At 39.8% G+C, this 22464-nt stretch overlaps 1 protein-coding gene across 1 annotated transcript; it reads left to right on the top strand.

Annotated features, from left to right (window-relative positions):
• The first annotated feature begins 17254 nt into the window (after positions 1 to 17254).
• Positions 17255 to 22150, top strand: LOC1279646 (zinc finger protein Noc). Its single transcript, XM_061656280.1, has 2 exons — positions 17255 to 18935; positions 19038 to 22150. The coding sequence occupies exons 1-2, from the start codon at positions 18849 to 18851 to the stop codon at positions 20670 to 20672; spliced, it is 1722 nt and encodes a 573-aa protein (XP_061512264.1). The 5' UTR covers positions 17255 to 18848; the 3' UTR covers positions 20673 to 22150.
• The last annotated feature ends 314 nt before the right edge of the window (positions 22151 to 22464 follow it).

The following is a 22464-nucleotide window of genomic DNA, read 5'->3' as shown; positions in this document are numbered from 1 at the left end:
TAAATACAATAGCCTGTGTCTACCTGTACAATGATTCGCTGTTTGCTCGGTATTCCATCAATCGTCTTCAATGTCACTCAACAACCGCATGTGTCGTTCACTGCTAAGCATTTTGCATCATGGATCGGCTCGCACTGGCAGATATAACGATGAGATTCTTTCATCCTGTGCCGTCTGCGTCCGGGGGTTGCACAATGTTTGGCTTTTATTGTGACCGCTGTCAATTGTGAAGAAACCTAGCCCGATACATTTTAATTGGGTCCAGATTTGTGCACAATTCGGCCGAATGCACGTTGTCTCCGCCGCTCAGCTCTTGAAATTCGTGAAGCTTTTTGTTTATTTGATGTGCGGCCTTCTTTGTTTTCAGCTCGCCGAACTAAATGGCCACCGCAGTAATTCCGGCAGCAATATGTATGTATAAACCTTGATCACTTTGACAGGATATCACTGTCTGTCAGTCAAGTAGGATTGGACGGGTTCGGATTGGTGTTCATGTGCACCGATCGGCGGTACGCTTTTTTGTTGAACCGTTTTTGGATTCAGCAGAATTTACTGTTTGGCAATAAATTTTGATGAATATTTACAACCATGACTGCTGAACATTCAACAGAGTCAAGGCACAGTTTGAATGTTTTGGGAAGACAGATATGCATTCGTTTCTTCGACCGGTGATCGAAGCGGCATTTGAATTGAGACTCGAAAGAGACCAGAAAGAGATGATAGACTCAAGTAATACTGCTGCACAGGATCTCAGATCCTTCTGAAAATATTGTAGCAAGGTTTATAATTAATTATTTAAAGTGAATCAATTTTTGAAAATAGAGTTTATACAATGAAAATTTAGTTTATGTTTACAAATGTCTCTGACGAATAAAAATACAAGCATTTTAATTACATTTTTAAAATATTTGACATGCTTGTATGCTTTTACATATGTACAGTGACGGCACCGTAAGATTTTCTGAGCAGTTCATAGAATCACGTACCAGAATACGTTATCCACACATGGATAGAGATACGTTATAGCAATGCTTCTGCGAAGAAATCAGGAGAATATTCAAAAAATCTTGGAAAACCATGCATAATCTTATGAAAAAGCGTTAAATATATGATGGCTACTGAAAATCAGACACAGGTTACCAGCCTTTAAAAACAAACCAGGTAGCATTCAAATAATTGCCAATATAATCACGATATTCAAATTCCTGGTTTAAAGAACTGTGCAGCAAGCCTCTAATTTAGCAAATATATGATTAATGTACAAGACTAATTAGGCCCTCGAGTAAGGATGGCCACCAGGGTATGTATATACAGCTTAGGAGTAGAATTGATTCGTGTAGTAAGGTGAATGCCTACACAAATATATTTTCCTACTCAATTGGAGGAATTTGTTACATTTAACAATAGCAATAAAAACATTATGCAATCTTCACTGGCTGGAAACAGCTTTAGAAATAGTGATGACAAAATGTATTACAACACAGCTATAATTTTCTGGAACGAGTAAACGATAGAATCATTGTTGCGACAAAGAGTATGGTAGCATAAATAGAATGTGAGTTATGCTTCCTGAAGTGTGCTACAGTTGTTGGGAGTTGGATGTAATGATGATGGGGCTGAATATGACAAACAATATAAATCTTCTGGTAGTTGACGTGACCGGAGAGCAATATATAGGTCTAAAATTAAGTACATGGCCGCACATCTAGCCCTGAGGCACGACAAATCGAAACAATTTTCCATTATGAATTCATGTGTTTTGTTCTCTATTTGAAGAAGAGCTTATGCATCTTCAAATAAATAAATTGAATAGAAAAAAATCTCCCAATATAACAATCTAATAATATGTATTTTGTCCGATATCATGTTTTCATTTGAGTTCAATGAAATACGAAATTGCTTCCTATTTCATGGATGTATTAGAATGTTGAAAGTGTTATGGATTATATTTCATTATTTTACTGAAACAACCAAATATGTAGCAGAATTAAATACATTAACTGCTACAATTTCTTCAAAAACACATTCTATTCTTAAACTGCACTTTCGTAAGAACAGCAAAATCGACCTGATGACAAACAGTAAGCGAGTAATCGTGTACATTCTGACCATACGGCTACAACAAGGGACATCATTTACAGCAGATTTCAGCCTGGCTCTTTCGGGCTGTCGACAAGATTGCTCCGTCGCCGAGTCGTCAAGGGTTGGTGCCCAAATCGAGTTGTCTTCTGCCGCCAGATTTCCACTTGGCACACACAAACATACACACACACAAGATCGTGGTGTGACCGCCAGCCACAAACACACATACTCATGTATGGCTGAAGAAGCGAAGCGAGAAATGAAATGAATTTAGTGAAATTATTTATGAATCTGTTGAGAGAAGACAGGCATCGAAATAATTTACATTGATTTATGTGACAATTTACAGTTTCTTTCCACATCTCTTGCAATCTGTCCGTGTGTCTCGTGATCTTGCGCACCGCGCCAAACCCTTTGCACGACTGCGACTGTGCTCTTTTTTCATACACGCTTATTTTACACATACACATAGCCGGTCTCCCGGTTTCTCTGCTGCATGCCAGTTATCTATCACTCAGTTCGAGCTGAAACGATGATCCTGGTAGGAAGATTGTGGGATAGAAGCACGGTCTGCGGTTCGGGTTGTGTGTTCGTTTCGGTTTTGGTTTCATGTTTTGCTTGTTGCTACCGTTGAATCTGTTTGAGCGGCAGAGGGCATCGTGAGCGCGGGCACAAGGGTAAAGTGAAGTAGCAGAGACCATTTGTCATATGATGTATGTCTTCCTTCGGTACGGTGTTTTCAAGTTGCCGCTTTTGATGTGTCTCACTAAAAAGGGTAAACTTGAGAAAGTTCAAACGAGTTGAAATAAAAACTGAAACAGTCAAACGGAAGGGATGAGGCGTAGAGAATATACCCGAAAAGAAGGTGCCGGTTTTGTTAGAGCTGAACTGATGTGCCGAAAAGTAGTGAAAATAATACAGACTTGACCAGTAGTTGATAATCACACTTATCGTATATTTTACTAAGGTTTATGGTGATAATTTTGTGGGGTAAAAGAACTGCTGTCAATTTTATATAATTGATACTCTTTCAAAAAAATAAAAAAAGTATTTTTTGACGAAAATAGCAGCTATTTTTTAGCTCATGAGCAAAAGCTGAAGGACAAGGTTCATACATTTAATTGATATAATTTATTATCATGCTTCTTGCACATTGTCTTGGTGTATAATATAAGCAGTTAGTTTAGTAACTGGTTTTGGCAGTCCCGTGATACAGTCGTCCACACGCACGACTTAACAACATGCCCGTCATGGGTTCAAGCCCCGAATGAACCGTGCACTCATACGTAGGACTGACTATGCTGCTAGGGGGTAATCATGAAGTCACTGAAAGACAAGCCCACAAGTGGTACAGGCATGCCTTGACCGACAACGGTTGTTGTGCCAACAAAAAAGTTTAGTGACATGACTAGCCATTTGACTTATCTTAATTTATAATCAAAACCTGTAAGATATGTTCAACTCCAAAATTAATGGTTTCTTGCACTAAACCGAGTCTAATTGTAGAAGATAGCTACTATTATCATTTTTTTACCATAATAGTAACAATACGAGATTCAGTTAGCTTGTTATATTACCTACTCCGGTTTGATGCTTCGAACGATAAGTGGTTGAATCTCTTGTAGTGTTAAAAATGATTTCCTGCCAAATTAAGTTCTTTTACTAGTTTTTTATTATACTTTTATAATAATTTATAATATATTTATATTTGTTCCACTGTTTTTCTTTAATGGTTCTGCAGTGAAACCATCAGACAATTACAACAATATTATTAAAATAATAAATTATGGTAAGTAATCATTGCTAGAACTTCGAGAATTCACTCAACTATCAGTTGGTGCATAATTCATAACAATTATGCATGGTTTTAAAGAAATACAACCAAAACACACTACCTGTATTGGCATCTTAATACGTTACCATCGATTTTGGTTTAATTTCATTTGAATGTTTGTATTAGTCGAGAATATCGAACTGGTCAATGAAGAACCAACAGGTTTATCGATTGGCCTTCAAATCATGCCACTGACCATCGTTGGCAGTATTTTTTATTCCCTACGGATGTATTCCAAACGCTTGGAGTCCGATCGTTTACCTCATCCTTCCACGAGCCTTCCCATGTTGTTCAGAGCTTAACTATCTATCCAATTCGTATCACAGCAGCATCACTTCAACTGGACTGAATACTTCATCATCATCAATGCCGCCAAAGCCGTTTCATAGTACCCATCGGCGGTCTTTCTTTGTCGTATGTGTGTGTGCCTCGGTTTTTTTTTAATTTTCTTTTTTTTGTTTACATCCTTCACCTTCCTGTCCGTCGTTTTCAAGAGCCGACGGGAGCAAAAGGAATCGCTCGTTAATCGGCTTATTGTGTACACGGAGGGGGAAAATCTATCAAATCATTCTTGAAATTGTCAGTCATTCATCTTATTTGACATGTGACGAATGGAAAAGACAGACACATTTCTTTCGTCGCACAAATTCAAGTCATGTTTCATTCATTTTTTTGTGTTTCTTCTCCAGCGCAGGGCTGCACGGACCCGCTCGCGAACCTTCACTTTGTTGCGACCTCGCACACGTTTCCATAGCCGCAAATATCCACAAAAGAATACAGATCGGTCGGGTTCGTTCTGGCGAACAGGCAGTGCCGGGTTGCTGAGTGCCTTGTCAGTTTCTCAGCTTTTCCCGCCTGTCACTGTCCAAGGAGGCATGGCATCCATCGCCAGGGACACACAGCATGCATTTATCTTCAATCTACTGTAAGCAAAAATGCACACGTAGGGATACACATACAAAAACACACACACACACTCACTCGTACGGGCAAACATGCGCGTACTCACCGTTTCACTAGTGGAATGACAGACAGGGTGTTTCCGGTGCATAACAAGCGGGTGACAGTCAACAGTCAAGTGGTGAGACGTTTTGGTTTTTCAATCGACGGCTTTTTCTTTCAAATGGTGCGCACTGGTGTCGTCTGGTTGGTGTTTGTTCAGTTTGTTCTCAGCTCCATCCATCCGTTGCCATCCACCATCCACAGTGAATGATGGAATCTGAAGCACTGCAGCTCCCACCGTGTTGTGCGGTGTCGTTCGCTCGTTTGGCATTTTTAATTACTGCCAAGACACATGGTGTCACATTGTTTGACCGATGGATTTTCACCTTTTTCGTCCGCACACTTTAGCTCGCTTGTCATTCCTGCCGTGGCGCAGTAATATTTTCATGTGCGCGCGGAATGCCTTCGATCGACTAAGTGAGCGGTCTTGGGCAGGCAATCCACGGGTTAAAAGATGTTTTAATTACGGTAGCTCATCGATCGATCATAATCATCATTATTAGCATCATTAACATCATCATTGGAGTACTGTGGCTGTGGAAGACAATGAAGATGGGATGATAGTAAAAATAAATGTTTCTAAAATAACTGTGTTTGTTTTGAAAAATTGAGGCTAGGAAAATGCACATAACATGAATTAGGATCATTGGATTAGGATAGTAGCAGATGACATTTAATAAGTTTAGAACATTATAATTCATGGAATTTAAATGAAACCTTAACTATAACGAACTATAATGATGACGATTAACAATAATGACACCGTACAGGTACGATTATCTTTTCTAATTCAGACTGTACATCAGGAGCTAAAAGAATGGATGGAATATTTCTAATGTAATATAATTATAGAACTACAACGTACTGTATCTTAATGGCAAAGGCTGTGGCAAGACACAAGCGTTATTTATAATAGTTTTGAAATACGTCCTTCTGCATTACTCTATTTGCATGCATATAATACTTTCAATGTCCTTGAGCGATGTCATTGTCGTGTCGTTAAAGTTATTTTAGCGCCATTAAATATTTACTGTCAATCCACGCGAGTACAAGAATATGACCTAAACAGTGTTTTGAATGTACTGGTAAAAGTAGGTAATGATAAAAGAACACAAATTTACACTGAAGAAGCTATTGCACATTAAAAGCCCAGAATACTTGGACGATAAATTGGGGGCTATTAAACTGGTTCTATTATTGAATCCTTCTTGGAGAGACACTAGAAGATCGTGCTGAGTTATAAACGATGCTATAACCTTCGGATCGTATTGAAGACGTTTGCCGCTTAAAACGGCCTTGAACAGTTTGCTTTTTTGGGTTTTGCGATTCATATTGACCAGTTTTCATCCTATTTCTTTTCAATGGTACCTTCTTCGCGTTTGTAAGGCATGGGGTGCAAGCTTATTGGTGTGCGAGATGTTTCACTTTCTTTCTTTAACACACTGTACAATTTATTTTGGCAAATAAATTAAACCCACATTTGTTCATCTCTCAGGCCTTGGCTGGTACGTTTTGTGATATATTTCATAGTGCATTTTTTCCATTATCGAGGTGGGTTTACATGCCACCGATCTGTACAATTTTATACAAAACATTGTTCTAAATTCCCCGTATGTAGTCGATAACGATCAATGTAAAAAATGAGCACCAATAAACGGATACAAAAGACCGGGCTCTTTCATGAGGAGGGATCTGGTAATATTTCTATTATTTACAAATCCCTGTCCCTTGGTACCACTATCGCACCAGTGTCCTGTGGTCTCAAGCTGCTATGGCTCCTTGCAGTGTGATTTATTGAATTTCACCAAATGTTTTCCAGGTTTCCCTAGGATTGATCATTTGCTCACTGCAGGAGGCTCTACTCGCATACATTGCAATGAAAATTAAATGTGACCATGCGAATGAAAGGCTGTCCTTGCTTGTCACCCCGTCGACATTGATGACGACCATCTGAGACCCTTCGGAAGGATTTTTAGGGGATATTTTTGTGAGACAAATGGCCAGCTCATTAGGTCATATTGAGATCATTGCGGCACGGGTGTAGAATACATTGAAAAATAATAATTTTTCACTGTTGTCAAATCGTTAAGGTTTCTGAAATAGTATGACCTTAAGCACAATGGAGGGATGTAGTGATGTTTCAAACGGTAAACGCTCAGAGTTAAAGATCTTCAATCAATCTTCTTTGATTTGTTTGTACCAAAAACAATTTTTGTTTACACGAGATGGATGCACATGGTTTTGTATAGAAAAAAAAGTGAAATTGTGAAATCAATAACTGATTTGTCGAAAGCAACGACAAGGTCATGCGACAATTTGAAGGGACGAAGTGAATGGCAGCTTTAGGTCAAATATGAAATATTATTAATATATTTATGAAGACCTTGTCATGTTAGTGGTTTTTTTTTAATTATTTATTTTATTTGTTGTTTAACATTTGAGTGCCAGACCATTTATGTTTATGATTTCCTGCAGTTTTTGTTTACATTTTTTATGACTATCTTATATTATAGCTATGTTTCCCGGGGAACTGTAATTGAATATAAACAAACTAAAACGCGGTGAAAATGATGAATGTTAAAATGGCATTATAATGTTTTCTTGTGTTTTTTCATGTTATGTTCCGGTTTTTATGTTTTTTAATAGGATAGTATTTCAACTACCTGTTCCATTGATGAAATGGATAGAAAAACGACCATGTAGACAATGTAGGTTTACATTTAGTTGATATTGTTATTTTTATTTCTCTTTGATGGTATGAAAATTCGAAATACTACTATAATATATGTAACCACCAAAGGAATTAAAGGAAAATATTACTAATTTAGAATTTTGACCATTTATGGGATTAATTAACGGATTATTCTTTTCAAAAGGAAAAAGAATATTAAATATTAAAAAGGTAAAAGGTAAAAGTATTTTTTGCATCTTATTTGGAAATTTCATTATGATACGGTTTATATTTAAGAAAATTTTAAATTAAATTAATAGTACAGTAACCCCTAGTTATATATAAATGATAGCCATGGCCCCCAGGAAAAATAACTGGCTACCATACATGATAGCCATGGCACTCAAGGTGTTAATATAAAAAATTTTGTAGTTTAACAGCAGAGGAAAGCGGGGCAAAGTGGCATTGTTAAGGATTTTGCTCTGTATCCCATTGAGTAAACCACTTTACGGTGATATTTTGACGACAATCGTTGCTTCAACATCTTATTCATGAATAACAATCAGAAATAGACGCATGAATAACAAATATAAATCAACAAATTAAATTTAAAAATCAACATTAAAAGTTGTGAAAATGTATTGTGGGGGGTAAAATGGTATCGCTATGTGGGTAAATGGTCATACACCAAATGTCGAAACATATCAAAACAAAGGGGCAAATTGGGCCGCAACATTAGCTTTGGTTTAAGTTCTTGCATCTTGGTAGAATTGTGAGAGTAGAAATTTGGATTCAAAGGTTTTGTAAAATAATTTAGTAAAATGCTGAAATCCATAATGTTTGTTTATTCTGTAATCTTTCTTGTCGAAAAGGTATATATATATATATATATATAGCATATTTTTCGTTATGTAAAACAAATATATTGCTCCTGTGCTTAATATATGCTCCTGTCAATCATTTTGCCCCATGCTGGAACGACCATTTTGCCCCAAGCGAAACATTTTAAAAACTTTTACTTTAAAATTACATTTACATTGATTAAAATGGTTACTTTTTTCACGTAAATCATATAAGAATATCATATGCCTTTTTCCACCTATTTTTTTTCCAAATTTTTTGTTAAATTCTTACGAAAGCTTATTTTCGAGGTGGTGAAAATTACATCGTTTTCAGCAAACATTTTATTTGCTAGTTTATTCAATTGTTTTAAAATCTTCTTAATCCAAAATCTGATTATGAAACGTTTATGGTGGATTTTATACATTGTATTTTATGTTTTACAAACATTAGCAGATATTGTAATCCTGTTAAGTTGCTAACAATGCAAATGACCATTTTTTTTTTCAAAGATATTCAAATTTATTTATTTATTTATTTATTTATTTAATTTTAATTAATTTTGCCCCACATTCCTCTAAATGGGATTTTGAGTGTAATAAAATAAATATGGTTAACCCTTCACAATACATTTTCACAACTTTTGATGTTGTTATGTTGTTGTAAGACAGGTTCGACCCAGATGTGACTCGAGTGATAGAGAAAAAAAAAATGCTGATTTTCTACTATGATCCGTGTTAGACAACTCGATATGCCTCTGGTTTGATATATCTAACTAAACGAAGGACATTATTATTACATGACTCAAATGGATGCCGTTTTTTGTCTAACGTTAGGTTAAAGCTACGGAAAGGGGATTGTTTTACAATTTTCCTACTAATTGATTATTCCTAAACCACACGTAGTGTATGTGATTAAATTCGGATTGAATTTTTCAAAATGATTGACTGTAAAAAGTGTGAGTATGACATAATGCAGAGAAAGTAGAGAAACATTTTACAAGCGCAACCTTTGATATCTTCAAAAACATTTAAAGATACGTAATGTAACTATTTTTTTCGTTTAGAACGTGTCTCTGTTTATTGGATTTTAAGATGTCATATGAAGAACTACTATCGTAAGTAACTGAATCTAAGTGATGTAACATGGCCGTTTTCACGAGAAAAATCAAATAGTTGAGTATAATTAATAACTTGGCAAATATAATTTATATCTGTATCAACTGACCTATTCTTGCACAGAACCATCTCTTGATTAAGGTTTGATATAGGTTTATTTAGTCGTAACATTACTTGTTTGTTCATTCATCTTGTATACGAAAATGAAAACAACTGAGTGACGATCGTTACTCTAATCGTTGCGTGTTTTCGAGGGATTTAACATGGGCAATATAGTTTTTATGTGTGTGTGATAAGAGCGTGCCATTACGTGCGCTTTAGGTGACACCACCAAAACGTACGTAACATGAATGATTTATAGCTATAATTTGATGTTTCTTTTGATGTTGATAAGTATTTGTTCGCTCAACTTGTGGTAGTTCTAGTAATTGCGTTTGATTTTCTTAGTTTTAAGTGCCATCAAGCGGAATTTAAAACATAACTCTAACGGAGGAAGAGTAAATGGAACAGTTTTCAGTAATTAACTATAAATTGAATTCCCAAGCACGCAGTTTCTTTTTCTTTGGTAGTATTTTAGCTTGTCTTGTACCTGAAGTGTACTAGTCGATGTTTTTTTTATTGGCTTACTGATTAATTTCCATTTACAAAAACTATTTATGTTTGATTCGTTTAAATTTCAAATAGACTTTTACATGTAACGTCCATGTGTTGAATTCGTTAATTAAAAATACTTATACAAATACTGTTCATATTGTATTGGATAGAGTAAAGTCGTCATAACACCATTTACACCATACACACATTTTGTTGGTTTTGAAAATCAACAAATGAAATTTTATAGGCCACGATACCTTCTTTATAATCCCTTCTTGTATTATCAGTCAATTCGGAATGGCAGGCTGCTCCTTACATTCACGGGCTGATAAAAATCAAATGCCTTAATTTGTTTAGTCATTTACTTCAATTTCTAAAAAAGTTTTGTGGCGTAAAGTCCTACACAGACATGCTGACCTGTGCAGGCTCTCGAAACTTATTCAGTACCACGCAGCCGCTTAGTCAATCCTTGCTACGGAGGGACGGTCCATATGAGGCATGAACCAAGGACGGACATGTTGTTAAGTCGTGCAAGCTGCGAAACTACCACGTAATCGCCCACTAAACAAGTGAGCATTTGCTAAATTACATCATCCTATGTTAAACAAACCAGAAGAAACGATTTTTAGTAAGATTCTTTTAACAAAAAAAGTTTTGTTAACTAGGGATATAAACAAAAATGTATTAAAAATGTTAGATGGTTAATGACGATGGTAGCTTGTAATTCCACTAGGCTTCTATCATATTCCACGGAATCCCTATAGTATCTTACCCGTAGAACGAGGGAACAACGAAAACAAATGCAAGTGTAACTGATGGATGAGCGTCATAAACCATATGCATGCCGCACAGCACGCTTGAACTGTAGTCGACACGATGCGCGACAACTGCGCACCGAACGCTGCACACCATCACGCTGCGGTATGATAATGACGAAGTGGGACCGGATGTTCAATTCATAAATTTATGCGTCTAGGGCTGTGAAATTTGCTGACAGTTTCAGCGGTCTCGCGCGAAGCGATAAGGTGCATTAACGAAGTGAAATGACATGTTAGTTAATGAGTTCGTAATGGTGATGCTTGGTAATGCATCACCGCGATCAGTCGGCGGCCGCGTTACCGCCGTCGCGTTTAAGTTTCAGCCCAACAGCTTTAAATGTACGACTGGAAGGTGGTAGTAGTGGAAGATTGGCCGTGGAGTGTTCAGTCGTCGCGTGACTAAATGTTCGTTATGCACTACTACGGCAGTGGTGATCAATTATGGGTCGCACTGCTTTACTGCTTTACTTGCCGTATTCGTCGCGGCCCATAGCTGTCGTGGTGGAGTCGGGTCGGTCAAACACTCGACAAAACCCTCTAAACTCAAGATGCCGATGACAGTTCAGACGGACAGCTAGCTTTCCTACCTACCCGCCGACGGACCTGTGCGTGTGCTCGATAAATCTTGAGGTAGCGTTTCACATCACTATGCTGCTGCTGCTGCTGCTACTGGCTGTCGTATCTGGCTTGGAATCATGGCACGCCACATGGCAATTTATCGTGATTTTGTGGCCTCGATGGGCGTGTATAAGTGTGTGTGTATGACATCTATACATTAGCGCTGCAGTTTTTGTTGCCGCTGTGTTTTGTTTAGGCGCTGCTGCTGTACACCGACTGGGATTGTGTTGTGCCATTTGAGCGACCATGAGTTAATAAATAAATCACATGCTTTTTCATACAGACGGCCGACCATTTTTCAAACAATCTCAATCTCTGTCTTTCTTGGAGCTACAAATTGGCGTTCAAATGTGGAAAGGCCGTTACCCTGATTAATACATCTAGGCTGGCGATCTTTGCACTTTAACGGCTTTTGAAAAATTATTTTTTAATTGAAATGTTTAAAAACAGTTTACTCCAACAATATATTTGAAATAATAGCATTTAATTTTTAAATAAACGAACATTCAATTCGGGTGCATATTTTTTAACGAGTTTATAATTATTCGATTATTCATTTTGACCAATTTTAGAGGGCAAATATTTTCTTCGTATTTGTTAATTTAATTTATACTGTCTGATTCCGGATAATGCAAACACTACATATTTCAATGATGGTCCAAAGTGATTGAGATGATCAAATAAGTTAAAAGTATACAAACATAGGTTTGTTTGAATGGTGATTCCATTCGTCACACCCAACCAATCACACGAGAAAGGACCGACGTCTTATCGTAAGGGTCCAGTAGCTGAATATGGAAAATAATTTCATTCCAAAACTTTGTAGACTCCGACGCTCCGATTCCACTGGTAAGCACGAAACGCAGACTCTGTTTATGGGTTGATTAATGTTACACAAGCTAAACCATATATAAACATGGTACGCTCGATGCCGCCATAAAACCGCATAAAGTAAATTGTTTTCGTGTCGTGGCGAAGCAGCGGGGGAAAAAATCCATTTAATGTCACACACCACCGCTCGTTCGCTGTTCCTGCAGTCTGCACCTTAGGTGCGCGATGACTGTAGTGGCTGTAGATGCCGAAGGTAAAAGAAGCCAGTAAGCAGGCATGTGAGTAAGTGAGCACCATGTTAACTGATCATAACAATAAATTCAACTCTACACAACTTCATCCGTTTCCAACGGTGCGCCATTATCTCACCCTCGTTACGAAGCCAGAGCGAGTAAACCTGATGAAAAATGAGTAGCTTTAGCTCACACCCTCCGCACCGCGCATGGTAGTACGCAACCGGCTGGGTTTGTGTTCCGGCCACACGGCTATTGGTTTCCGTTCCCCGTGCGGTGCTCATATCTGGCATTTAATTTTCCTAAATGATATCTCACTCTCAGTCAGTTTAATGAGCAGTATAAGACAATTTCTACTGCCGTCACTGCAGCTTTGCTTAATATTATCGTTATTATTGCTCCCATTGCCGTTGCCATGGACGTGGTGCAATTTCTTTTATCGCCATTTTGGACCATGAAAACTGGCGCACATTACTAGCGCGATTACGCCCTCTGTTGTGGGTGCGATGCTGTTGTTCTTCACCGCACTCGAACACAGTTCGCTAGATTTATGGTCTCTTTTGCTTAACGTAGCAACCTTCCTTTTCCCTCTGCCAGTTCGCTCGCCCCGTCACCGCCCGACACGCTAGAGATCCTAAGATGTTGGCACGAGTGACATTAATTTATAAAATAATTACCCCGGCAGCGACAAGCAAATAAAATATGACCACTATATGAGAGTGGTTTTCTGCTTTACGACGAGACGTATTAAAGAGTTTGGGTTTTGTTTATTGGTCGGGGCTTTAGAGAGAATGGAGGTCCTATATATACCATACTTTATGCTTTGCAGCACCAAGGTAAGAGATGTAAGCGTTTCTAAATTTACCTCTTTAACAAACATGACGAAACAGTGGATTCCATTGCTGCTGCAAAGAAAGCAATAGTGAAGAAGATAACGTTTGTTGTTTTGATTGTTGCCCTTACGCTGTCAGACCCGTTTGAACGTACTTTGATTTTTATTTATCTTCATTATTATTTTATGCGAGTTGGAATCAATATATTGATAAAATTATGAAAAAATTAAATTGAAAAGAAATGAGATAAGTCTCTAATACATAGAACCGACTAATACATAGAACTACAGTCAGAATTCAGTAATTGGTATGCTTTTTAATTAAACGCTCGATAGTTCGCTAACAGTTCCATTAAAAATCATGCGTTTATATGGGGAAACCGGTTTTTGAAAAACGCTCAAAAATATCAAAGCTTTCCCAGATAAAAAATAGGAAATTTTGGTATGGAAAAATCACTTGTCAACTAAAAAGCACATATTCAATACTTGGCAGGAAATCGAAGTTCAAGCAATGAGTTCAGAATGTAGCTTATTTTTTATTTTACTACTTCTAGATCTAAGGAACCCTAGATTAATTTATCTAAAATACGTGATTGGTTTATTCTATTGGTCCAAAAATGCAAATCTTGTGGTTTAGTCATACAATAAATAGTTAGTTTACCGATCCGTTATGGTTAGATGTTAGTAGATGTCATATAAATGAATTTGCAGTTTTGATTTTATACATATGACTACTCTTATGTGTACTAGCTGTATATTGCTATATGCTATATAAAGTATATTGCTGACATAATACTAAAGGAAATTATTTCCATCTTAGAAGTTAATTTGAGCAACATGTGAAATATTCATCATAATATTAAATTTAAAAAATATATGCCCTATAATGTGAAAGCAAGGCGCACACTAAAACGAGTGCATTTATGAATGCTTTTTTAGTCTTGGTATGTGTGTGTGTGTCTGTGTATTCTTTGCGCAAACACGACAGCAGCAATCGGCAGCTTCACTAGAAGTGCAGAATAAATATTGTTTCTTAGATTTTGGATCTCTATCGAGTGCCTCTTGCAGCGCTTTTCGATTGGAAAAGAAAATATAATTACACTACGGGCGGTCTAACGCTACCCGGCTGGGTGGTGCGAAAGAAATGCCAAACGAACATTTTCAAACCACGGTACAGGGGCCAAGGGCAAAGCCGAAAAGCAACATCAAACACGCGTTGGTAGACGGAAAACCGGTGGTGCTTCCTCGAGGACCTCTTCACAGGACCGCCCTTGGTACACTCCTTGGTGCCTGCCTTGGTGAATGAAAGACGAACGTGCTAACAGTGGTTGATTATGAGAATGGTGTTTGGCGGCCCGTTTCATAAATTGGGTGTGGAAAGGAAGTACTGTCTGAGTGCTGAATGGAAAATAATTATGGACCTTTGCCACCCTCAGCCTAGCGCAGCGATTTAATTATATCGTTGTGTTCTTCTCAAATGATACCAAAAGATCGCAAAATGGACATAATTGTACACCTTCTTGGGTGAGCACATCGAGTTGATCAGGGAGAAAGCGTGGTATTTGGTTCTGTTCAATGTCGTGATGCATGATATCTCAGAATAAAATAAAATTTAAATATAACAAGGTATAGTGATGGTTTGTATAAACCTTTTGTTTCTTTACAAACAAGATCATTAAAAAATCGTAAACTTTCTGTTCTACTTATTTGGTAAAGTAAATCAACAATACAATCGTCTGGCCATAGATACCTCAAATTGTTGATTAAAATGTAACGTAACCAACAAAACGAAATGGAAGATTAATGGATCCTTTCATAAGCCGGTGGTGTTAATTTGAGTAAAACAGTGAGCTTCCGTCGCCTTGGCTCAATTTGAATCGGTCCATACAATGAAACGACGGCTCTTTTTTGTGTTGTTTTCTCAAGTGTTCTCATCATTTTTCCATTACCCAAACCCACGAGAAAGGAGCCGCTGTCTATGCTGTTCCTGTTCGTTGCGTGTAAACTGCTAGCGGAAAGCATCAGCTGCCAAGAACAAGGCACCCTTGTGCACCGCGTCCAACACCAAGAGGACCGAAGCAAAGTGGAAAGCAAAGAAAATAGCAAAGGCAGAAAAAATCAACTAACCGGCATAAAGACCCTCAACCCAATCTATCGCAATCTGAGCTGCATGTCCGACTGTCGGAATCGAGTGTAATTTTGCTGTCAGAATCGTGTTATTTTCCACTCCAATCTGCGGCATTTCATTCTCTCTGGGCATGTAATCTTTCATCCATGCGTCTACAGCGAGCTTGGTTAAGGTATCAGCGAGGTCTTTAGCGGCAGGGGCAGAGCTGGGCGGATTCTTCTTCTTTTATAAGTGGTCTGGCCGGAGCGGCAATGGATGGACACACAGCAATCAGACGGAAAAGGGCACAAGAAAGACGCTAGAACGAGTAGAAGTAGTCACTCAAGATCGCACGGGCCTGTCGTAAAGCGTCGTAGCGGTGGTCGCCGGCTCCGGCCATGCCTGATCTGATGAGCGGGTGGGCGTTTCGTTGTGAAGAGGTGCGATCATCAGTCTCATGATCCTTGCCGTTCGACGTGGCGGCTATTCCTTCGTTTGTACCAGCGTGATGTGAGGAGATGAAATTTAGCAAATAATTGACAGCTAGTAAATGACGCCGAATGATGCTCGAATAAGCAGCACAATTAATTGAAGCCGAAAGAACGTCGCTGTTGAAGACAGCAGCGCGATGGTTGTGTTGATGCAAATTGAGACAACTGTGTTTCTCACAGGGTAGTAAATTGATTGTACCATTCACGTTTAAGGTGAATGGGAATTATTTCTAACAGCTCCGCTTATATCGCTTACGCCAAGATGAAGATATAAAGTAGGAACAGCTTGATTAATAAAATAATATAAAATATCAGTATTATGAAATAAATGAAGTGTTTGTATATTTCTGATGTTCATAATAACTGATAATTCATTCCATAAAAATAAATCATTAAAATAATAACGATTATCTTCAAGCAATGCTTTGTTGAATTGGGCAATGATACATAAAACATTTTTATTTACACAACTGTAGTGGTCGTTTTATACTTGAATACAAAGAGATAGTGCTGTTTTAGTAAGAAAAAGTTCGAAACAAACATAAATATTTTTGTTCTCGTCCTCTCATAACGAACAGGGTAATAAATGTGTAATATGAGCAATTATTCTTATTACATGCAGATTAATCGCAATCGTACTGATCATTACTGCCATGCTAAATACTGAATAGATGGATAATAAAGGTGTGCTCCCGTGTGTATTTTATACGCACTACGTAAATGAGTATAATTGTTGCAGTACTGTAATAATATATCGTATCATGCAGATTCCATGGGAGCCATTATTATAAGAAGGGTTTATATGAGAAGCAAATTGCTCGCTGGACTTCACAATAAATAGCAACCACGCCAAGTAATGATACGTTGCCGGTACAATAATAAGACACAATAAGAGACAATAATAAGAGTTGAAGAAGAATGCAAAACGTACACGTTCCACAAGCCAAGCATCGATCTCAAATATGGTTTGCGTGTCGATCAAACTGGGCATGCAACGCGTAGAGGATATAAGTGCATCTAAGTTTGGCTGTTAGCTGTCTTTTTGAAGCCACCGACTAGAGTTCCCAACACGGAGAGGACAAACTGCAACGTGCAACAAATCGTCGCGAAATCTGTCAATTTGACGTAGATCACGGGGTGTATGCGTTCGTCATATCAAAGTCAACAGTGAATTCACTAGTATGAGTTTAAACAGCATCCGCTTCACAGCCCCTGATGCTGCTTCTGGGTGGTACCGCTGCTCGCGGGGGTCGTGAAAGAGGCAAAAATAATAATAACAATAAACGAGCCACAAAACGACACATCAAGAAGGGGTACGTTTCGAGGTGACCGTGTTAGTTTTTTCCCTTGCTCGAGCACCCCGGGTGTGAACAAAGTACGCACATAACGAGCTAGCGAGCATCATCACCGTCGTTTCCGCCTGGGTGCAATTGTGTTTGTGCCGAGTCGGGTCTGTTTGGTGTGTGCGGCTTCGTTTGGGCTTTGTTCAAATTTATGCTTGACGTGTTAAGTGGTTTTCTCGGAATATTGCTCACTTTTGTTTACTTTTCATGGGTTGTACATCTTCCGTTTGCTCTCCCGCGTAGTTCCCCTCCTGTGGTGCTATTTGGATGCGTTTCAAAAAAGATTCTCTTTATTGCTCTGGCAGCAGCGCCAGCCATGGCCGAACCGGAGCGTGTATGGTGGTGTGCGTGACGGCTCTACCGCCTCTCTCGGAGAGGAGAGAGATACCGTGAGAGCGTGAGAGAATTTAACGCAAGCGAACACGCGTAAGAGTGTGCGTGATATCGAAATGGAGCGTTGTGATTGGTCGAATGGGGCCATTCATCACACGGAATCCATCATGAAATTTCGCCTGGCTCTCAGCTGTGGTTCATGGCAGCTCGCAACGGCTTCTGAGAATGAGTCTAACTTTGTCAGCGAAACAAAACGGTTCGACAGTGAACGTAGTCGTCCTCGCGTCAAATTCCGCTACGGTTACCGATACCGCGCCTGCTGTGGATTACCTATATTGTGTGTGGAAACGATTACACTTTGGAATACGATCAAACGCATGTGTGTTGATACGCAAGCAACGTACCGTGCGACACGTGTGAGCAGTGCTGTGGCCCGTAGCAAGGTGGGCAGAGTGTGAATCAGGCAAAGGCCACAACAATTCCGATGCAAAGTGTTGATTGGTGCCTGAATGGTGATTGATTGAGTAAACAACAAGCGCCAACATAAATTTGTTATTGAAAACGCGCCCATCGATCATTGCTATCGATAAACGTTGGGTAGTGTGGTCCAGTGCTACTGATGGTCTAGTTGAGCGATGTGTTAAACGTGAACAAGACGAGTGTGATTATTTTATTGCATCTTATACGATTTTTATTGAAAACAGTGTAGTGTGACTGTAAAACAGCGATTATTGAAAATTTGTGTGCATCACTCCACTATTTGATAGCGCGTTAAGTGTCTCTGTGTATGCGGTTATATGCCCTGTCACAAATATGATCACTCAAGATCTCCCATGTGATTGTTACAGTGTGCAAATGAATCAGTGTGTTGCGAAGGAATTTGTATGTTTCTTCTAATAAATTGAAAAGTGTTGAACAAGAAAAGTTAGACCAACAAAACTAATCAACCGACGGGACGTTGGGAAGCATTTACTAGTGTTAAAAAAAAAACAAACAAATCAACAGATATAAAAAAAAAATACAACAAGTGTATACGGCGTGTAGTGTAAATCAACGTATCACTCACTGCAACTCATTTCATTTCCGCCAAAGAACGCCCAAATGGTGATACTAGAAGGCACCACAATGTTGCAAGTTGGAAATAATCAATACCTTCAACCGGACTATCTTTCTCCGCTTCCGACCACGGTAAGTTTGAAATTAATCTATTGATCGAAAGCAAAGTCAAACTGTTTTTAAAATAAATAATCGGTTATTTTAATCCATATTTGTTCTCTTTCCCCTTTACAGTTGGATGCGAAGAAAAGTCCGTTGGCGTTGCTGGCCCAAACCTGCAGCCAGATTGGTGCTGATCCGGGCAATATAACTGTTAAATCTCTTGTTTCACCATCGGAAAAGAACAAGAAGTCATCGTCATCCAACAGCTCCAGCACGAGCAGCACATCGTCCTCCGGCAGCAATTCTTCGGCTTCGTCTCAGGTGGACCCGACATCGAATTCGTCTGCGTCCCGATCACCGTCGGTAAAGACGGACAAGTCGGACGCATCGCCGGAGATCAAGCTTGCCTTCAAGCCGTACGAGATGAATGTGCTAACAACGAAAGTGAACCTTAGCAAATCGTCCTCGCTTGACGATCGTCCTTCGTCGAAGATGAGCAGTGGAAGTGACGTGTTGAACAACAACAGTGTGAGCCAAATCAATAATAATAATCACAGTGATGGAATGCGCAAGGAGGGCCGGGCCCTGTCTCCACGCGGAAGTGCCGAGTCGCCTATGTCTGGGCGTGGTGGTGGCAGTGCTAGTGTCAAGAGTACGGAAAGCAATGGTGGTGAGCATAGTGGCAACAAGTGTAGTACGCCAGAAGCCAACCGCCGAGCTTCTTCCGTCGGCACGCCAAGTGATCGCGACAAAGTGAGTGGCAACAGTGTGGGAGGCGGCTCGGGGCCCTCCAGTAGCCCGTCGGCGGCAATGATGCATCCGGGTACTATGCCGCCCTCAGCTGCTTATAAGGCCAGTCCGTACGGTATGGGTGCGGCTGGTCTTCCCAGCCCGTCGGGAATCGACCACACGAATCCTGCCTTCAGGCCACCGTTCGCCGGGGCGTTTACTCATCATCATGCGGCCATGTTGGCAGCAGCTGGTTACTCGGGGGCAGCAGCCGCGGCTGCAGCAGCGAGTGCCGCCGGTGCCAATCCGTACCTCAGTTACACGCGGGTCAAAACTCCATCCGGTGGTGAAACGCTAGTACCGATCTGCAAGGATCCGTACTGCACTGGATGTCAGTTTTCGGCCCACAACCATCAGATGATGATGGGCAGCCAGTGTCCTGCGGGTTGTACCCAGTGCGATCACCAGAAGTATATGGCCATGGCTCTGAGCTCAATGCCACCTGCCGGCTATCCGGGCTATCCTCCAGCATCTTCGGCCGCCGCTGCCGCCGCTGCAGCTGCCGCGGCCGCCGCTGCCGTTAACTCGGGTGGTTCGCAACCGCCGGGTAGTGCCGGTGCCGCTAGTCGTCCGTACATGTGCAACTGGGTTGTCGGAGACTCGTACTGTGGCAAACGGTTCAATACTACCGATGAACTGTTGTCTCATCTCCGCACACACACCGCTAACCTGTCCGATCCGGCAGCTTTGGCATTGCAGCAGCAGCTGATGCCGCTGAGCGGCATTTTCCCGCCGTCGTCGCTACATCATCATCATCGAGGCTACCCGAATCCGCCGCTTAGTCCACTGTCGGCGGCACGTTATCATCCGTATGTAAAGCCCGGTGGCATTCCTACTGCTATGCCCGGTTCTCCGTACAGTGCGGCGGCAGCGGCTGCGGCGGCTGCCTTCAATCCGGCGGCCGCTTTCGGACAGTACTACTCACCATACGCGGCAGCGCTGTATGGACAGCGGATGGGAGCGGCGGTACATCAGTAGGGAGTGCCAGAAGTGAATGTGTCTCGTTGTGCGTTTGTTTAGCGGTTGACAGTGTAGCGTGTGTGACAAGAACCCTTATCATGCAGGATTACTACGAAAAGAGGCCCATAAACGCAAATGAGAGTGTGAGCAAAGCATACAGCAACCACTACCGCAACTACAACAACAACTGAAACCGAAGGTGTCCAATCGTGTTTGTTCTATCAACTGTGATATTAAGATTATTCTTCGAACGAGATGTGAGAATTGCGAGAAAGGAGTATAAAGTAACACATTGCATAAAGCCGAAGTGCTGTTATAATTCACCCGTACTAGTGGAAGGTCATTTCAATCAAACATGGACGTTCGAGGTACAGTGCGTTTCACCTGACAGCAGGATAGTCATAACATAAGTCATACACAGATCAAAGTTTACGTACTGCACATGTGGGCATATCTCATATCTTGCTGCAAGTTTGAATGCATTTCACAGTGATTCACGTGCAAAATGCGTTAAAAACGTTCAACGGATGTTTGTTCGTTTCCCAACAGCTCTTACCAGTCAGATAGATGTATGAACATTTCAAAATCCCTCTTTGATATGTGAGCAATGAAATTAATACGAGTTCAAAGCGAGGCTTGATAAATGTAGCTATGTATCTGAAATGAAAAAAAGTGCTATCCTGTTTCAAACGCAAGATGATGATTCGCCTTGACGATGAGCTCGAGATTATTAGGATTCAATTCTAGTTAGAATGCAGAATGTAATGACGGGAATGGCAATATTCGTTTCATCCTACCACCATAAAAACGTTGATAAGAAAGCTAAGCGTTTTGTTTGTGTTATCTCTTATTTTATGAACATTAAAAAACATTGTTTCGTATACCCCACGACTAGCATTTTGGGGAACTTTTCACACCACTTCAAGACCTCAATAAGATCAGACTGTAATTGCTTGTTTTAAAATTGGTTCAATTGGTTAAAAGTGAAAGCCAAGATAGCAGCGTGCATAAACTATACTGACGGATACTATTTATTATTGCCGTATTAGCAACGTGCTATAACGTACCGTTTTCATTAAATGTCTTCGCAGGAAATCAGTTTGGATTAGAAATTCATGCGAGGTTTGCATAGGGCCACTAAATAACAGCTGCATTCTCGAAATGATTAATGCAATGAAACGATGAAAATAAACTTGTAAAATTGAAACAAAAAAGAGAGCAGGCAAGAAGAAGCAAGATCGAAAGCAAATGGGTATTAGTGATAGGAGAAGAAGCAAAAGGTACGACTTGTGCGTTAAAATTGTAAATATCAAGGAAACAAAACTCGTAACGCAACGAGCTGCCCACAGATACGATAAAGTGGATAAAGAAACCGAAGGAAGTAAGCTCGTTTGTAAGAGAAAAATATTGAATTTATGAACCTGTAATAAATCTAAAAGGAAAAAGGAAAAAATATGAAAATAAAAGGAAACGCCACATCCTCTATTAATTACAAACCACCGATCTTCTTGACACGTTATTTCTTGAACAATCCGAAAGCCCATCGTAACCAGTTAACCGGATGATGTTGCTAATGGAAACGAATTCACGTACCACGTCGGAATGTGGGGAAGAAGGGAGAAATACAAGAACGGGCACGATGACCATAAAAATGCTTTGAGATGTGCTCGAGAGCTAAAGAAAGAAAGAAAAAAAGAAGCCGCTAAATTACGATTTCAGATGAAAGAAGCACAAAGAAGGGGAAACAAATACGACGGGATGGAGAAGAAACGGAAACGTGAAAATGGCACGGACGAATGATTTTAAAATG

Source organism: Anopheles gambiae, chromosome 3 (assembly GCF_943734735.2).
Source record: "Anopheles gambiae chromosome 3, idAnoGambNW_F1_1, whole genome shotgun sequence".
NCBI lineage: Eukaryota > Metazoa > Arthropoda > Insecta > Diptera > Culicidae > Anopheles > Anopheles gambiae.
This window is presented reverse-complemented; position numbering and strand designations above follow the sequence as displayed.

Bases quoted from the DNA above. Each gene is read 5' to 3' on its own strand.
- LOC1279646 (XM_061656280.1), top strand. From the start codon at position 18,849: ATGGTGATACTAGAAGGCACCACAATGTTGCAAGTTGGAAATAATCAA. The intron at 18,936-19,037 runs GTAAGTTTGAAA...TCCCCTTTACAG, and splicing joins TTTCTCCGCTTCCGACCACG to TTGGATGCGAAGAAAAGTCC.